Source organism: Numida meleagris, chromosome 1 (genome assembly GCF_002078875.1).
Source record: "Numida meleagris isolate 19003 breed g44 Domestic line chromosome 1, NumMel1.0, whole genome shotgun sequence".
Taxonomy (NCBI): Eukaryota; Metazoa; Chordata; class Aves; order Galliformes; family Numididae; genus Numida; species Numida meleagris.
In genome coordinates this window covers 56,801,345-56,820,793 of record NC_034409.1, presented here as the reverse complement: position 1 = coordinate 56,820,793, position 19,449 = coordinate 56,801,345, and the positions used below count along the sequence as shown (strand labels likewise).

The 19,449-nt window shown below is 45.4% G+C and overlaps 1 protein-coding gene across 6 annotated transcripts in view; it reads right to left on the bottom strand.

Moving 5' to 3' along the window:
- Window positions 1-19,449, bottom strand: part of HIPK2 (homeodomain interacting protein kinase 2) — a 131,863-nt gene that overhangs the window by 72,766 nt on the left and 39,648 nt on the right. For all 6 annotated transcript variants that reach the window (XM_021387824.1, XM_021387837.1, XM_021387848.1 and 3 more), the window contains one exon: window positions 18,343-19,441. In XM_021387824.1, the coding sequence (XP_021243499.1) occupies window positions 18,343-19,441 (1,099 nt within the window). The remainder of the gene's footprint in view (window positions 1-18,342; window positions 19,442-19,449) is intronic.

Below are 19,449 nucleotides of genomic sequence, written 5' to 3'. Positions count from 1 at the left end.
CAAATACCAGACCCTCATGCACCACATCTACCGGGCAGCGTTTCCTACAAAGCAGGCTTTGTAGCCATTGGATGTTGCTTTGACATACCCGGACAATGGATTATTAAATGCAAAAGAAGGTTTGTAGAATAACTATCTGCATTTGGTGAAATCTTTCAGAGAGCTCTCAGCTTAAGCAGCACTAACTTCTCACGGCCCAGAGAAGCACAGCCTGTGCAGGAAGGATCTGGTCTATGGTAGACACACATGTGCTAGATAGCTGTTGTTTACTAGGTCATGTTGATTTTGCTTTCAGCTATGTTTTCTTAGGCACCCACGTCTCTTCACGTAGGAGTGCCTCAGAAATTACAAAATATTACTCCCACTCAACATGCACTCGTGTATGTATACACTGGGATTGTGTGTGTATAGCTATAGAGATGCCCACCATAAACAAACATTTGCATCCACTACAAACTTGCAGGAAAGCAAAGGCATTTCTGCAGCCCTCTGCAGCAAAGCACAGCAGCCGAGCCAAGGGAGAGCTCCAGCCTCACCACCACTTGTCCCAGCAGGACTTTGGGACCCAAACAGTAACGGCTCCAACATCCACCCTGGAGCAGAGACCAGGCTCTCTTGTAGGTGGGCTGAGGAGCAAAGGGGTCCTGCAGCCTGTGCCTGCAACGCAGCTTGCTTGCAACTCAGCCTTTCCCCACAGAGGGGCCTCCAAACGTGTGGCAAACTGCACTCTCCTCCTTCCCTCCCATCTCCACGCATCCCACTGCTAGCTGTGGAGAAGCCCGGTTTCTTAGACAGCAGCAGGCTCTTGCTTCCCAGAGGAATTCCTGCTGAGGAAGCTGATCCCACTCGAGCCCTTGCCCTCTGCCCCAGCCTCCACCCCGCTGTAGGAAGCTCGCCTTCCTGGAAATGCCTTGGCTATAAATACAGCCCTACGTACAGCCTGACATCTTCCCTACAGCCCACAGGTGGACGGCCAGGGCACAGCCCTGCACGCAGGCTGGTGAGGCCACAAAAAACCACCCCAACCAGCCACCCCTGCCCCTGCACTGCCACAGCCGCTGCCACGCTGCGTTTGTTTCCTTTGGTAAGCCATGGCTCGCAGAAGCCACTCGGCGGAAGTTATTAAAGCTGCTTTGGTATGGGGAAAATCTCATTAACGTCAGCAAAAGGAGGAAGAGTTCTGAAAAGCTCCCAGCTAATTTGCTTTCTTTTAATTTTCTTGCAATTACAGTAAGCAGCGTAGTGCTCTCCCAATAAATGAGTCTTCAGCGCTGTGACAGGAGGCGGCTCCCCAAATCAATTCGCACTCAGACTTTTAACCCTTCCATAGGTTATCCGGGAGAAGTGGCTGTGCGGTGCCCCTTCCCAGAACAAATGGATTTCCAGCATTTCCAGTCACTGATCCGCACGGTGGAAAATCCCTGTTTTGTCTGTGCTGCTTTTTTTTTTTTTTTTTTTAAGAAAAATTTTTGCTTTGCAGTCATCCCAGCAACACCGAGCTGGTACTTCCCACATCCTTTGCTTGCTATAAATTCAGTTTCTCTTACAGTAAACACGGTTCCTAAAGGCTGCAATCCAGTTCTTTTCTGAAAGGAGGTTCAGTGTAGCATATCCCACACACGGCTGATTTTTAAAACTCACTGCGTATGTAATTTTCCCTTATGCTTTGGAAAGTTGAAGAGCAACAATTCTATTTCAGACTTCAGCTTATTATTTTTACTCCGCTGTGAAAAAAAGGAATAAAATTAAAAATGTTGATGAATGTTTAAGCACGCAGTCAGGAGATTAGTAGGGGGACAGAGTTTTCATTTGCTTTTTTAAGGAAAAAAAAGGAAAAATTGTCCTTTATATAAAGTAAAGCTGGATTGATTTTTCAACCACCAAAAATGTTATATTAAAGCCTAACGCCAAAATTACAGAGTGGTGGGTCCTCAATTAGAGTGGGAAGGGGTATTTTTTGCTTAAAAAAAAATTTGGAAAAGCGGAATTGTGGAGGGAAGTCATGTTCCAATCAGACCCAAATGGAGCCTTTAGATCACTTATCCAAATCAAAACCACTGAAGGTAGTCCAAATAACCCTTGTTATTTGAAGGCTCATTCAATCATCAGTACTCTCTTTTTCCCTTCAGTTCTCAGCTGCAGATTCATCTAAATGTTAACTTTCCGTTTTAATTAACTTTCTGATGGCCAGGGCTCAAACCAAAACCTTTACGGTATTAACTCTGAAAATCTCAAAAGAACACCCCAAAATAAAGAACAACTTCCTGTGTTGTTGTTTTCCCCAGCAGTTACACTGATGTTTTCTACCTGTTCCCACGGCACCAGGCAGGGGAGGCAGGGGCAGCTGGAGTCCCCAGGAACCCACAGAGCTCTTTGGACATTCCAGCCCATTTCTCAGTGAACACGTGAAAGGCCCGGAACACAGCAGAACACACTGCTGATCCTCTAGCATAGGGAAACGCTGCATCCAGCTGTATGGAAACCTTCCTGCCTTCACAGTTATATGAGCCCTCTCCACAACAAATGGCTTACTCATCTTGGGGACTTCACAAAGCGAGAGGAAAAAGTCTCTCCTGGCACATACTACAATATATATCTATTTTTTTCTTTCAGAACTCTAATAATCACTGCATCATATACTGGAGAAAAAAAAGCTGCACTGATTAAAAATCGCATTACACATGGAAATTAAGTGGTAAAATGGGTAAAATTGGTAAATTGGTGCTTGACTGGACCCTTTGCTGAATGCATACCATGGGAAGCTTCTTGCACCGATTTGCAAATTGCAGAAAAACTCATTGCTGCCAATATCTGAAAATAATTAAGTGGGACTTTTGCTGTCTGAGGAAAGAAAAGAGGCCAATGAAGACATTTTTCACTTCTTTAAAGGACACTTGATGATAGCAAGCTTCTTGCTTGGATAAAACAGTGCCTGCACAATGAAGAATCACGTCTATTGGTATGTACATACACATACCAACCACTGTACTGAGACATGATTCTTGCATTATTTATAGCTACTCTACATACTTCCTCATGTATGCATGGATGAGCCATACCGATTACAGGATACCGAAACTGTCTCATTTGTCCAGGCCAGTCACAATCACATAATTAAATGATGGTCATAAAGAAATTCTTACTCAAACTGGGACACTAGGAAGTTAATTTTCTTGTTTGCTAGGAACTTGCCCACATCACATGCAAGTGAAACCCAGTGGTGACTGAGATTTTTAGCACTTAGAAATCAAGAGAACTGAAGAGGGTCCAAAAACAAAAACAAAAAAATCAGAAGATTTACCCAGAAAGTCACAGGACAAAATCCATGATGAGCATCCCATTGGAAGTCATTGTCAGGAACCATAGACCAGCTCAAGTTTTCCTCCTGGCTACAGAGGCATGAAACCACCATAAACAGAGCTCTTCCTTTCCATTCACCAGCGCTCCATCCTCAAAGCTGACAGCATCTTAAAGCTAACCCTGTTTGGCCATGGACACCGAACAAGCATGCCTTTCTTTAGGAAAGTCCCCTTCTTGCCACTCCTTCTTTTTCAGGACCCAGAGCTTCTCAGCTGACAGGAACACTAGAAAACCCATTCTGTCAGCCAGAAATTTCTGCTCTCATTCAAAACACTGAGCTCGCTGTGCTCCAACAAAGCAGTGTTCAAAATAAGCGTTGGCATGTGCATTTATGTGAAATGACTGAATGGCCCTGCAGGTTGATAAAAGGTTCTGGAGTCTTTCACATAAAACTAAAGTCCCTGGTTTGAATCTGACCCGTATCAGTGGTGTCTGAAACTGGCTACAGCTGGAAGGCTGTTGGCATCCTGTCTAACAGGGCTGGTAGTATCAGCTTAATTCCTGGAAGACAAATACTCTTGCTGTGCTGGTAGTTTGCACAGAGAGGTCAAGCTTCAACAAGGAATGAATTTCAAACTTCCTTCCCGTGTATGCTCTTTGTCCTGCCAACGCAGCCCAAGGCAGTGGCTGGTAGACTCTTAAGGCCAGTGAGTGCAAGGTCTTTCATGTATTGTAATACTCCTCCTAGTTTTAATTGAAAATATTCTCCACATTATGATTTAATACATTTCCTAAACCATCTACCACAGTGCTGTAAAGCAGAGCTTACAGATGACGCTGATGTCTCCAAGAGAACATGCTGGAAGAGTCCATCCCTCCTACACCATACAATAAAACCCTGCTCACATTAAATCTGAAGATTATCCCTGAAGAAGTACAAAAAATAAAACCCATCCATCTGTAATCTGCCCTTCCCCAATCTCCCAAGGCCATGAACAATTCTGAGTTCCCCAGACAGCTCAGCATCAGTAAACTCAATCCCCCACAAAAGAAAATAACACGGGTGCACAAATTCCCCATCCCTTTTGTTTGCATACAAACACTTCACTTCAGCAAGGCAAGAACTCATCCTTGATGCTATACCTCCCTCTGAAACTCAGCTCTGAGACCAGAGGTCTCTGACCAGGCCACAGCAGGAGCAAAATGAGGTGGGGAAAACCCACTTTTAAAGTGATACCAAACTAAAGCACAGTTCAGATCAAATCTAATTTTGCTGGGATGTTCAGACCTCCTACTGGCATTCAAACTACTCTGGTTTTAGCCCACAGTAGAGCAGCACACTGACCACCTTAAAAATCTTATTCATCTGATGAAAAGTGCTCCCTAGACCCTACTTTCTAAGAAGTGCTGAGCTGCTCATCAGCCCTTACCAAAATCACAGAGAAATAAAGAGCGATCCTCCCAGTGTGAGTCACTAGCTTTGCCCCTTCCTCACCGAGCAAACTGCTGGCTCGCTCCTGTTCACACAGCCCTGCACATGCTCAATAACACCATTGATTTTGTTTGTGCAGGCAGAGAGAATCCAATTTTAAAAAGCCACATTGATTCCCACCCATTAAAAACAGAGCAAGCTGCAGTATTTGCTAAATGGATAGAAAAAGACTGGGGTCAGAGTGGAGGGGCGGGAATAATGTCATTACTACGAGCTCCTTCTGAAGGACAGTTACAGAAACAGACCATGAAATAGTAACAGTTTGACTTCACATTATTTGTTGCAGTTTCTAAATTACAAAAATAGTAATTCAACTAGAGAATACCTCAGTACAGAGAAGGAAATGCAAAACCAAAGGCATCCAAGAGCATGTAGCTGCAATTAGTTGATTTGGAGCATGAAAACACACAGCAAGAGAGGGTACAGACACAGGCACTGAGACAGCAGTGCTGAGTATCTGCAAGGGCCCTGTCTGCTTTTCAGTTCTTTGTTTTCACACATTAAACAAACAGAGCCATTGCACAGGTCACCGAGGACCTTCCTTCTGCAACTGTGGCCCCAGCTGCACTGCAGACAAAAACTGTTATTATTCTCTAATGGCTGCACCTTTTGGACAATGATTCAGTGTTCCCCCCCCCCAGCTTTCGTGCAGTGCCACTTAGTCTTTTGCTTCATTTTATGTTTTTATTTGCACACTCTTGATATCTTCATGTAGTGACATCAGTGACTGGGGACTCTCACAGCGGGCAGCCAAGTAAGCCCTGGGGACATAGGGGTGCTGCCGCCACAGCAGCGAGGGGCACTCCACCCAAATCTGGGAACAGGAGCTACAGACAGCTCCGATGTAGGGAGCCACAGCTTGATGGTGGCCAGCAAACAATGGTGGCTATGCTTCAGTCAGGTGCCATGTGCTACCAGGCCGCGTCACGGAGCAGTCACTCATCTCTTCAGCTTCAGTCCCACAACCTGAGCAGGCAAGTGCTTGCTAGCGCCAGTGAGGCTTTCTTAATTGGTCCCAGCTGGTTAGCTGTAACATGCCTTGGTGTTGAGAAACCACCTACTAACACTGTCAGACATTCCCTAGTTACGTAAAGAGGTTTAGTATGATTACTAATTATGCACTGTTGTGGGCCTGTGCCGCATCATATGGACAACAGAGCCTTTAAGCTCCTGGTCAGTCAAGGCCTTGTCCTAAAGTCTCCCACCAGCATCCAGCCTTGCAGCAACCACAACCATCTCCTGCCCTTTCCACCCCACTATAGTTCTGCAGTGCCTTGGGCCTCTCTCCCTGCTGCTAAAGCCAGCTAGATGCCACCACACCACGCAGCTTGCCAAAGCTATGGCACACTATGGAGCTGCGTGTAACCAAGAGCATGGCCAACATTTCCAGTTCCCCGGTGCCTGACCACACTGACAGAAAACAATGGCAGCAAGTCTGACAATACAGCACAGCCTGAAGCATAACCTTAAACCAACAAGGCAAGTAATATATAAAGAAAACACATTATTTCTAGCACGGAATGGAAACATCCAACAATTTGGATCCCTCTGAGGAGGAAAATGAGGCACCTGACAGGAGGCAAAAGACTGGGGGAGGTGCAACAAAAGTGGCTACTTTGTAAGCTGCCTGAGTGTACCAATGGCTCGGAAGACTTCAATCAGCATTTGCAAGCCTCCCTGCTCCTCCAGTTCTCCGCCATCATAGAATGGCTTATGTTGGATGTGACTTTAAAAGTCATCTATTTCTGACCCCCTGCCATACAGAAGGTTGCTAACTATTTGGTCTTCGCTCACCACTCTACTTGAATTGTGTGAGACAGAAAATCAGGTGCGTTTTCTGCAGGAAAAACAAGCAGCTTTCTTTTTTTCCTGTACTGTCAGGGCTGCAGTGGCATCCCCTTTGCAAAACTGAGGACCAGAGTTATATGCTGCACACTGGATTCTTGCATTACTTAAAATGCCATTTTGAGGGCAGTAATCAGTTACTGTAGCTGCAGGCTAAAGTAAATGCTATGAGCTTGTCTAGAAGCTAGAGCTTCAGGGCTGCTCAAAAGCACAGAATCTGAGCTGAAAACGAATCTCTCCAAATCCCACCTAAGACCACACTGCAGAATTGGGCTGAGAGAAGCAGTCCACATGGCTGTATCAGCTGCCTCAAGCAACTCTAGCCTTTGCCATCCAATGCTTTCATCTGGACCAGTCTCTCATTCTCTGGGTTTGCTTCTGCTGCTTCTCTGCAACTTTTATTTTGGCTGCCCTTCAGAGCCTGAGAAGGGCATTGAGGTTGCTCGGAAAATGCCCTGACCACTTACAGGTGGAACAAGCACTGCTGCAGTTCCCCAGCTACGGGCAAGATCTATTTAGCTCTCTGAGGATGAAGGCTCAAGCTCATTCAAGAACCTCACAGCAGGACACCCATTGCTGAAGTCCAGAGCTGTCAACTGTGTTACAAGACCATGCTGCCAAATGCAGCAGAATGATCCTTCTTCTACAAGTTGAGCTACCTCCTTCTGCACGCACAATGCCCCTGATTGCCACACAGGAACCTGTGACCATCATTCCTCATCTGAGCACCAGTTCAGATCATGCTTTAATGCTACTCATGCCTTTGGAAGCCAAGCGGGCAATTCACTGAAGCTTAAATTTAGGTTTTTTTGCTAGATCATAGCTACTGGTGCTGAAAGATAGTTCTCTAAATCCATCATAAATGTTTAAAGTTTATTCCCAATGGATTTTTATAGACATAAATATACGGATTAAAATCAAGTAAGAATTTGTGGGCTTTTTATTACCTTCTGAAGTAGCCAGGCACATGGACATTCTCCCTGCCTTTTGTATCTGCTTTCTTCCAGCTGCACAGTTCAGAGACTTCAGACAGATCAGAGGCAAAGTTCAGACTAACATTGACAATTTCATTTAAAAAAAAAAAAAGAGAGAGAGATTGTGTTTTCTTGTGTTCTTTGCTCTTTTATTGCTATTTTCAAAATGAAGAACAGATCCTATTAAAGTGCTAAGGGCTGAAAAATACAACTCTAAACCTGTCTCTAAACAATACAGGAAACCCAACTTTGTGCCAATCCATTTTTATCTTCTCTTTGTGGCCGTAACAAAGCTGAGAGCAAGAGCTAAACAATAAAGAAAAAAAATAATTTCAACATTTTTTTTTCTGAAAGCAACATTGGTGACAATAACAAGAACCCATTGAAAAGACAGAATGTTATCTTCCAACCCAGTTAACATGTCCTTCTTTCTCTCGCACATTATGTATCTCACACATCAAGCTCTATCTTGACCTCACTTACAAAGGAACACGTTTGAAGCTGACATCTCCATACATGTATCAGCATAGCTACCCAAACTCCAGCCCACTCTACCTTTCCCTTCCTTGGTCCCTCACACACCTGCTATGAGGAGATAGGTTATCAAATGAGAGTCTAGAAGAGCTTTACAGGAACAGCAACATTTCATTTGTACTCAAGCAACCCTCCAGAATCCAGTCCACTGATTTAAGTTGCTAACAACAGCAGGAACCATATTTTTGACAGCTAGGTGTATGAGACCTCTACAGTAAGCTAGGTTTTTTTTGATACAGGCCATCACCATCATTTCCTTGCACCCACTGAAATCATCTGGCAGTATTTCATCATTAACATTTTAGTGTAGTAACCAGGAAATTCAGCTAGCCTCAGCTGAATCTGTTTATCTTTCAGATTTCATCTGCCCCTTTTAATATTGTTTTGAGAGTCAGGGAGATACTCCATTTTCCTCTTGGATGATTCTCCTGTTTGCAGCCTCCCACTGGCAAGTAAAATATTCGTTAGAGAAAAAAAAGCCTCCATGTATTTTGCCTAAGACATCAGATCCCACTTCCACGCCTACCACCCTGCTCTCTCTTTCAAGCACACGGCTCCGCATGGAAGCAACTAGTTGAAGCATGAATTCCAACCACGCCGTGTACAAGGAAGGTCATCAGCTCTCCTTCTGTGCCCCAGCTACAATATAGACATGTGTGCTGCCCTTGCAGTCATGTGTACCAGTGAACCCTCCCTTAACCTTTTGTTTGAGGGCCTCAGATACAAAAATCTTTGTGCGTGAGATGCTGTAAACACAACACCCGGCTTGTGGGAACACTGCATGTGGTAAAGGGCAACAGTCACCTGCAGATAGACTGGAGAGGACAAAGAGAAGACACAGCATTGTTCAGCACTATGAGCACCACTGAGCTCACTGTAAGACCTCCAGTTAAAGCATAAGCCACCAGTTTGCTACAGTACCACACTGTACAGTACCATTCTATTACCAAGGTAACTGAAAAGTTGCTAACTTTTGGTTGTCTGCCTCTGTGTGAGCACCAACTGCTGGAACAGATGATCTTCCCAATCCCCTGACACGTCAGCTGTGAGCTTCCTGGGTTTGGTAGCTGAGTACGTCACTGAAGTTATCAGAAACAGTTCCAAGCCTTCTGCAAAGGTACAAGCTCAGTGACAACATATATCATCAGGCCCGCAGTACTATGCTAGTGCTTGAGAACTCCTACTTGGAACCAGCTAGGAGTGGCAGTACTCAGCAAACAATAAACCAAAATCATGAGAAAGAGTTATCTTTGAACCACAGCATTTTTGATTCAGACTTACTTCAGTCAAATCCAGGTCAAACCTCACAACCACCACCCTCCGAGCAGAGCCTTTCATGAGAGACAACAAGTTGTGAAGTAGGTAAAAGTCTGCTACAACAGATTAATGCTAATGCAAATCAGCAAATGCAAGGATGGGTGGGACAGGACCTGAACATGCACCAAGCAACAATCCAGTACAGCCAGAACAAAATAAAGGCAAAATCCATCAGCGCAAAAATAACTAGTGTCTGTGCAAGTAAAACAATAACGGGATTGCTTCTGTCCTTCAGTAAGGGTGTCAACGGTTTACGGGCGTTAGGCCCAATTCCATGACAAAGGGGACAGGGGACCCACAGGCCCACGTCCCAGGAAAAGGGGAAAGGGGAAAAGGGTAGGGAGATGGCCCTGAGAGCAAAGAACAACGGCAACAATCTGAGGAGAAACAAACTAATTTACTAAATAAGATATCGGAATGCAAAACAACACACTATAATACAATATAATTACAATTTAAGCTGATAAATCCAATACAGAGAGAGAGAATGTCCCAAAATCAAGGTAGGCCTTACTCTACTACCGACGATAAGACGGCTGGAGAGCGAGGTGCTGCCAAGACGAGAGACGCGCGGAAAAAGGGACGAGGTCTCGTGATCCGCAAGTTTTTATACTGCGAGCTTTTATCTTTTCCCTCTGGCTGGAAAATGGTAACAGAGAAGCAAAGTGCCGTGGGGAATGTAGTAGTCCTTCTCTTCTGAGAACCAGGTACATTCACTACATGATGTTATGATGTGGAGTACCAATAACTGAAAATCATAAAACCATGACAAAGGGGAAGGCAGAGGGCAAGCTGCTACTCAGAGACTCACAGTTTGTTTTCCAGCCTACCACAGAAGCAGCACTCTGTTGGAAATCGGCTATCTCTGGTTTTGCAGCTTCCAGACAGCAAGGAAGGCGAGGCCTCATCTCCTTTCCTCCCACATCTTTGCTTACACAGGGAATAGTGACTTCCAGGAATCATCCTCTGTAAGAGGATTTCTCTCTGCCCATTCCCTCTCCAGGTTCCTACTTAAAATTTTTCTTTTATTCCTTCCTCCCTATCTTTTATTTGTCCCTCTTAGTGCTAAGGCTCTCTCAAAGTATAGATATACAGGCCTCTTTTCTCCTTTTATTCCCTTGTAAGGTACCACAGAATAGCCTTTTTATGACCTGGCCTAAAAGGAAAAGAACCTTTTCTTAACCTTCCTACTTCTACAGGTAACATCCAGGGCTGTAACTCAGCTTAAGCCAGGCCACAAGATTAGTGCCGTTTGAGCTGAGAACAACTCTCAGCTGCTTGAAAGGCACTGCGTTTCCCCCGCGTGACCTGGGGGAGACAGTTCCCAAGCCTTGCCTGAGGACCAGCCTTTACATTCTAACTTGAAGAATCACCAGTGCAGCAATTGCCTCAGCAAGTTAAGATATGAGATTTGGGGACCGAAATGACAGCATTGAGGGGCCTGATGCTGGGGGATGCACAGCCCCCTAGCAATTGTAGCATCTTCAGGTCATTTCTCTCTTCTTGTAATGACTCATTCATTTAGAAGCCATCATCTGTCACTTTCCTAACCTCTCTGCCAATAAGCAGCAGAGCACAAAAACAGTTTCCAATCAGAAAATACTCTTCGGTGTAATCAGCTTTTCAGTCCCACTGTGCAGGGGCCTAAAACTCATGACTCTAATGACTGCATAGCCATACTGTACTCAGTAAGCTTCCTCTGCGTCACACTCCAATCTCTTGCCTGCAGTGAGCAAATGTACAGGGGAGATGTTATGGAGGCAGAAGCCTGATAGGATTTAAACATGTGGCACTTGAGCAAAGCATCCCTGAAATCCTGAGCAAACTGCGTTGCTAATGCCGCTTTTCAGATTCGCAAGTGTGGATGATGAATCTCTCGGCTACTAATTCTTATTTTTACTCTCAGAGCACTGATCTCAAGCCAACAGGGCATCACCTCACTGCTTCTCAGCAGCCAGCGCTGCTGTCAGCCGGCAGTGTGCCGGCCTCGACAGGCACTGAAACAAGCACAGAGGGACACAGGGAATTGTACCCCAGGGTGGGACCATTGTGCTTTCTCCTTCACAGCTGCAGAAGTAAGCAACAGGGAGCAGAGATCAAACAGGATGCCTTCGCCATACATGCACGCAGCTGAGGCCAATGGCTGATGGTCCCTGCTCCAGCCCTGCTGACTGTACTGTCACTCACAAGCACCACTGCAGTAGCAACAGCGTGTCACCGTACCCAGCCTGTGGTCTGAGCACAGGTGTCTTCACCAGAAGACAGTGAGCCTCTTATGTGGCACACAGATGGAGCCTCAAGTGCTACAGCCAGTCACTGAAGGATGAGGGTTTTGATTTCTCTTAGGTAAATAGCTCTAAGTAAAACAAGCTGGTCATTTGTAAGCTCCTTCAGACCTGCCCTGGTACAGTAAATAGGAGAGTAACCTTGATTTCTCCCATCATTTCACCAGGCTGCAGCCTAAAAGGGACTTGATATGCTTTCACAGCTTGAAAGAAAAAAAATAGAAGGCAGGAAATCCTGTGACAGCCTCGTTTCGGTGATAACATGAGAGACGCAGCAGTGGGAGACAATAACAAAACAAAACAGCCCAACTCCCAAAGCAGCCGTGGGCAACCTCCAGCATGGAGCCTGGGGCCCCCCAGCCCCTTGCAGCTACCACCTCTGGCAGCCAGAGCAGGGAAGGCAGGGATCAGCCCAGGGTCAGGCTGGGTTAATAAAAAAGATTAGTAGACGGCTGTGCCAGGAGCTGCATTTGAAGCATATAGGGTTGTTTCCACACCAGAAAGTGCAGCTCTCAGGGTTCAGCCCCAGGCCTGGGACTGTGCTGCGACACGCTTAAACTGCAGCGGCAGCCTTGGGTAAAAGTTCTTCTTTTAGAAGCACATTTGCATTGACCTTCTTTTCCCCATGTTTTTTGCTCAGCAGCTCACCTGCTCCTGGTGCTCATCCCCACACCTATGGCTGTGTTCTGTTCCTTCCCAAATCTGTGGCTAACAGAGGTAGTAACTTCAGGTGGGGAAGATAAACAGCTGGAAACAAAGAGCTCCTCAGAAACAAACATTCCTCTTTCTAAGTCTTTCTAGTCTTTCTAGCAACAACAAACAAGGGAGAAGAAGGGTGGGAAGGGCAGGGTATGATTAACAGGTGCCCTGGAGCCCAGATTTCAGGGTGCTTATAGTGTCTCTGGCTGCCCCAGCAACTAATGGGGACTGTGGCAGCCAAAAATATTTTTGTTTAATTTTTGGTCTTTTTTTTCATTTGTGCTCAGAGGGACTTTGCAAACTGTTTCCTTGTGCCTGTGAGCTGTGGTGTTTCCTCTGGAGTAAGGCAGAGGTTTTGACTCACCAGGGACTGACCCCTTACCTAGCTGATGCCAACCTCACGCTTCTGGCTTCTCAGACTTGCTTCTGGCTGCCACTAGTCCCCCACTAATGGTGCCTATGGGCACACAGGTTCCTTCCTTTCCACCACCACAATGAAGCTGTGATCTGCAGGAGCAAACATCGCTGTCACTCCCATCTTTGCTGCACAGGAACCAATTTGAGAGAGGGAAAAGGGGACAAAAGAAGCTGCCTAGCACTCAAATGAGATTTTGGATTTTTCACAGTTCAGACACAGATAAACCAAAAAGAAGCAGCACAAAACTTCTCCATCTCCTCAGGCCACTGGCAAAGGGGACAGCAGCTTGGAAAAGCCTCCCGGCTGCATTCCTTGCAAAAAGCATTTTGTTACTGATACTCTTGGAGGTGTGTAGCTGGGCCTACTTCATAACTTGATAAATAAATGAACAATGTGGTGGCCGCTCTGACTCCTTTTGGGGCTGCAACCTCCTCTCGAGCACCACTAGCATCCCATGGCAGAGGGGCAGGTCGCTGTCTTGGGCAGAGGAGAGGAACAGCTGCAGCTGCCTGTTCAGAGCAAAAGCCTGGGGAAATGGTAAGGTTTCACCAAAGAATGCCCTGAGGACACTCTGGTTGGAAGAGATTGTTGAGGCCAAACTACAGGCTTTTCTGTTTTAAATTAGACTTTAGAAAGGGAGTTATTTTGGAATATACAGTGCTTGCCTTCTGCTGGATGCATCATGGGCACACCACCTGTTTACCATCACCCTCTGGGTGATTTATACACAAAGGAACTTGGCAAAGAATTACCTTCACTTCTGTAAAACCAAAACCCAACCTGGCCTGGCTATCACAGAGATGGAACAAAGCCAAAGCCTTTCAGCTGCGTGTCTGCTTCCTTCCAAGACTTGGTGGTCTGGATACAAAGAAACTGAGATTCAATTAATCCCAGTGATGGCTTTGCCAAAAAATTTGGTGCTGAATTTTGGTCCTGAAAAAACAAATCCGAACTCCAGCATCCTTGGGAAAGAAGTGAAAGACTGCTTCAAATGGTATAGTTTATAATTTTCTACAGTGTCGAACCCAGTGGCTCCACTCCAGTTCCCAGTGGGAACTTTCCTCCTGAAACCATCTAGCTGCTGCCCTGGATAAATGGAGTCAGTAACGCAGTGAATACTGCAGGTAAGACTGAAGCAAACTGACAGAACAATGAGGCTTCCACAGTTGCAAAAGCAGTCAAGCCTAAAATAGAGATGTTTTTGCAAGTCCAGAATGGCAGAAGATTTTGAAACTTAAGTGCATTAGCACTGTTATACAAGGACTTAACAGATGCCAGTTCACTGAGTAACCTAATGAGCACGGCCTATCCCTGCTGCCATTACTACTGCCTCACTTGAAGGGCAGTTTTAGCCAGAACTATGTGTGCTCTGAGTCAGACAGGGAGGAGGATGTGATGCTGCTCAGGGAGCCACCTTGCCAGGGCTGGAGGACCGATACCTGTCAGGGCCTGAAGACCATGCAAGAGGCAGGACAGGGAGGACAGAGCCAGCCAGGCCCCTGCATTCCTCCAGACCACTGCTCACCTGGCATAGCCTCACAATTTCATGGCATCACAGAATCATTATGGTTGGAAAAGACCACTAAGACCACCTAGTCCAACCATCAACCCATCATTACCATGCCCACTCACCATACCCCTCAAGCGCAACATGTGCGTAACGCTTCATGCTTGCATATTTTTTTGCAGTATCTGAAATGGGACCAACAAAGGTACCCAACTCCTCTAACTGATACTCATCTTTACTCTCTGCTATCCAAACATTTCATCAAAGGCAACTTACATACATAGCAGACATCTCAACCCATGGTCAGACATGCCATATACCAAAGGTCTAGACAACGAGGCACCAAAACTACGCTTATCCTTTACAAGTGCAAGGGTGACAGCCATTATTTTCAATCTGTAATACTCTGCAAATTCTAAAAGACTTAAATAGGGTGATTATGACATTAATTAGTGAAATGCAGACATCTGTGGGGTAAAACACAGCAGTGACTCCAGCTGAGGGGCAAACCAAAAATAAGCAAGCAATGTAACACTGTGGCCATCAGGTGTTGGGACAGTGGGTGTGGGCAAGCAAGAGGATCCCACCCTTGGCAGGCAGCCTGCTGTGGGCTTGCTCTCTTTCATTAGATGTTTCTAAAGGAGTTTGGACCTTCAGCTCAGTCCCTGGAGAACCCACTGCCTTCAGCTGCAACAAGCTGCAGTCTTCAATCTGCAAATGGCCGTGACGTCCTTCATTTATATAGGTGCAGGTTCAGTGCTGGGGATCAAGGAGCACTTGGCACATAGCCCAAGCACAGCTCTGGGGTAGGCACCGGGGATCCACTGATCCCAGGCAGGGCTGGCACAGCATGGTCTGCCACTTTCAGGTCTTCTAGGGTCAGGAGAAATAGAAGATCTCCGAAGTACTGATTAGGGCAGCAGATCTAGCCACATCCTCTGAGAAAGGAGAGAAGTGCCAGTAACTATAAAGACATTCTGCTGGCCTTTTTTGGTACCTTCTGTTTTAAAATGCCACCTCAACATCACTATGATTCTCCTGGAGAGAACTGGCTTCGCCTGATAGAAATATTCCTGATGTGACAGCAGTATTTCCGATGCTGGAGCACGGAAGCCGTGGTTTCCTCTCTGGAGCCCAGAGAGGGCTCTCATGCTGCTCTGGCAGTGCAACACAACGTCTCCCCACCACTCTGCTCACAGGAAATCTGACAGCAAGACTCAGCTTATCTGCAGAGCACGTTACCTGGCGGCAACAGCAAATGACTCATGTACAATCTGTGAGCAAAAGAGAGAGCAGCCCTGGGACTGTTTTAGCTTATGCTGGGCCATGTAGATTATGGTCAAGAAAGAACAGAAAGTTTATTTAAAGTCAGTTCTCTCTTCCACATCTGGGAGAAGGAAGTACGCCTATTACTTATAGGAACAGAGAATGTCTTCTACTGCCATAAGAGTTATCAGGGTCCCACAGAACTTCCTGATTTGGAAGGACTGGCCATCACATTCTTGAGAGTAGTGTTAAAAAAAAAAATGAGGAAAGAAAAAGTTGTTACTAATATATGGGGATATGTGGGACAATCGGGGAATTGCTCCCAAAAGCCCATAATAAAACATCTCCTCCAGCTGAGAACCAACCTCAGTTATATTCCCTAGTGCTCTGCCTAGTCCTGTAGTAAATGTGCAAGTCTCTTCTCTGGCATGCCTGCTTAGAATCTAAGAGGTTTTACTCTCATGAAGCTTTTCCTTCACATTCAGCTTAAATGTGCCATTTCTGGAAGTCATCCCCTTGTCTTTCATACTCTAGTGCGCAAAACAAGTGTAAATTAAATGGAAGACACATGAAATCTTTATAAAGTCCTGCGTTTCCCCTAGCATGAAAGCTCCTTTTCTTTGGAGTAGAACAGTTCTTTATTCTATGCTATATTTTTCCCCATCAGAAAATGAAGAAGAATATAAATTTTCCTCATGACTTGAATTTAGCTTCATCAGCAGCCCCCTGCTGAGCTAATTCATCCCAACAAGATTTTTCTTTTTCCTTTTTTAACTTTTTTTCCCACTGAGTTGCCGCCCCTTTTCCCCTCCTCCCAACAACTGAGGCACAGGAAAAAAAAAAAAGAGTGGAATTAGACAGACAGAACTTATTATCCAAGAAGCTGCAACTTCAGACCGGGCAGGAATAACATTTAAAATACAAAAAGCAAATTTTATCAAGCCTTTTCCTCCCCAGAGACTGCCACAAAAATATTCCTTGTTTGTCACTGAGAATGAACCATTTTTCTCTTTCATTTCTGCTTTCTGTCACATATTTCATTTTGGCTGCCCCTTCTGTCTTTCAGCTTGGGACCTAGGCTGCTAATGCAGAATCACAGATAACTCAACAACAAAATGCCTGTATTATCTTTTTTTTTTCCTACTAGTCTGCCAGGTAATTTCAACCCTAAAAGCTTTAGCATATTTACCACAGAAACATGTCTGTCCTGGAGGATGGGACTGTCATCAGGTAGAATATTTCATTTAATAAGCCTCTTCGGAGGTACAAACTGGGGTTGGGGATTTTTTTCTGGCCTCCTTCAGAGCAAAGGACAAGCAGATAAAAATCAGCTGCTGCAGTGCTACATTGTCAAAGATCCTGTTCCTGTGCAAATTAACTCTTCCCAAGTTCCCAGCTATGGAGTGCTCTGCCACTGGGATGTTTATGAAGTAGGAAAAGGGTCGGATATCAGCTCAGGCTATTTTTTTTTCCAAATCCTCTCCATGTATAAAACAGATTTCTGTCCTATTTACAAACAGACCAACTATCCTGCTTTTCTGTAACCCAGCTAAGGAGCTGTGCACAATGACCAGACAAATTTTCATTAAATCAGTCATCAAGAAAGATGACATTTTCCCTCTTACCCCTGTTTCACACAATTACAATAACAAAAACAGGGTCTGAGAATTTCTAAGTTCAGCCATCCTCTAAAGACAAATGCTTTTTTTCTTCTATTTCCCCCCACATATGGCTGAGCTAGCAGTAGAACTGCTTTCTTAGTCCTTAGGATGCTGAACCAAGCTGAGTGGTACTGAAGAGAAGGTCTGAGGAGAATATCTATGGAGGGAGTGTCTTGGAGTCAAGATGCGAGCAGATCAATTTCTGGGGTTATCAGAAGTGGCTGAAACTGTTTTATAGAACAAAGGAGGTATAGCTCATTCACACATTTTGCTTTGAGCGCACCTATACAGAGCTCAGAAACTCCATCCAAGCACATGACATACCTGTAGTTAAAATCACTCTAAGTGGGAATCAGCAGTCTCTGATAGGTTCTCAGTCCAACTCTAGACTGCTGACAATAGTCATTCATCCTTACCAACAACTTCCCACATAGAGAAAAGTGTGCTCAGCCCTGCCAGGCTGCCTGAAGCAGAGCTGATGGGAGCCAACAAGAACCATCCCACTGACTCCAGTAAGTTTCACAGCCTGTGTGGAAACTACTCCTTGACAAAGCATTGTCTGCACCCATACAGTTGCCTTCCTGTGGGACAACCTTGTTTTTGTAAAATCCCTGGTTTCACCGATCAACAAAGGCTGGAAGATATAGCCAATGTATACATTGTTTCACTTAAGGTCTTCCTGAAACCAAGAACCTACTTGCACTGACTTGGAAAGAAAATGTGAACTCTCCATATCAAGTACCTCTTCTGGAAACAGAGAGAAGGAAGTGCAGACAACACCAGAAGGCTGTCTAAATTGTAACTCACAAATTCTTTTTTTGCAGCAGTCAATATTTTATGGTTATTTACAAATTGACAATAGTTTTCATTGCAAATAAACTCCGAGAGCTAATGATACCATTTTCTCTTATAACCAGCAAACATTTCTAAGACCCGTTCCAGTCTAGGATTAAGGGATGACTCTCATTCATTTACAGCAATGAAGGAAAATTCCTGTAGGTAAAATACTTCTCCAAGTAATGTGACTTGAGCCCAGTGTCTTACCTGTAATATCTGGATTGAAGGTAGGTAGAACACACAGCTTTAGACACATGGCTAGCTGAACCGAAGTCTATGACCTTGACCCTATATGGCTGTCGGGATGGATCTACCAACATGATGTTCTCAGGTTTAAGATCAGCATGAATCAGTCCCAAGCTTTTCAACTTCATTAGGGCTGTTGCTACCTGCTGGAGAATTGGTCGAATGTACTTAAGGGGCAAGGGACTGAATTTGTTTTGTTTTAGGAAATCATAGAGGTTCTGCTCTAACATTTCAAAGACCAAGCACGTGTGATTCTTGTGCTGGAAGCACTCATACGCGCGGACAAAGTTGTAGTCATCCGCACTTTCTGTGCTCAGCCGAGCCAGGATGCTCACTTCAATCTGGCCTTGCCGGGCATAGGAAGGATGGTTCTTTAGGATCTTGATGGCCACAATCTCATTAGTGCCACGTTTCCAGCATTTGACTACTTGTCCGAAGGTTCCCCGGCCAAGAAACTCTAACACTTCATAAGTGTTGGTCATGGAACAGAGCACCTCATGTTGCACCAGCTGGTAATCCCCTTCGCTGTTGGAGCCACTGTTTTTGGAGGTGGCCGTGGAGGTGGTGGCGGTGGCTACGGTGGCCCCACTGGCATTGTTCTGAATCATTGGTGGATGCTCTTCGATGATCTGCACGCTGCTTGTGTTCTCAATCTCCTCACTCTTCCGCTTAAGTCCACATTTTTGGTAGGTGTCCAGAAGGCTCACAGTGCTGCGACGCATCAGGTTGTGTGGCCCGCCCAGTGTTTGCCCAGACACTGCCACCACACCAGAAGTGCTGTTGGCGGACGTCACCACGATGTGCCCTGTGCTTGCTGGGAAGATGATGGTCTGTTCGTAAGGGATGCTTGGATTGGGGATCTGGAGGGAGGCGTTGACGGCGGCTGCGGCGGCTGCTTGGGAGGACTGTACGTTCTTGCTCTGGCTGTAGACTTTGCTGTGTGTGCCGTACCCAGTCATATCCCAGTTCGAACTCGGCTCTACTTTCAGTTTCTTCACGCTACAGAAGGCACTTGACTGAAGGGTGTGAGGAGAGAAAACTTGCACATGCGAGGCCATACCTGCAATA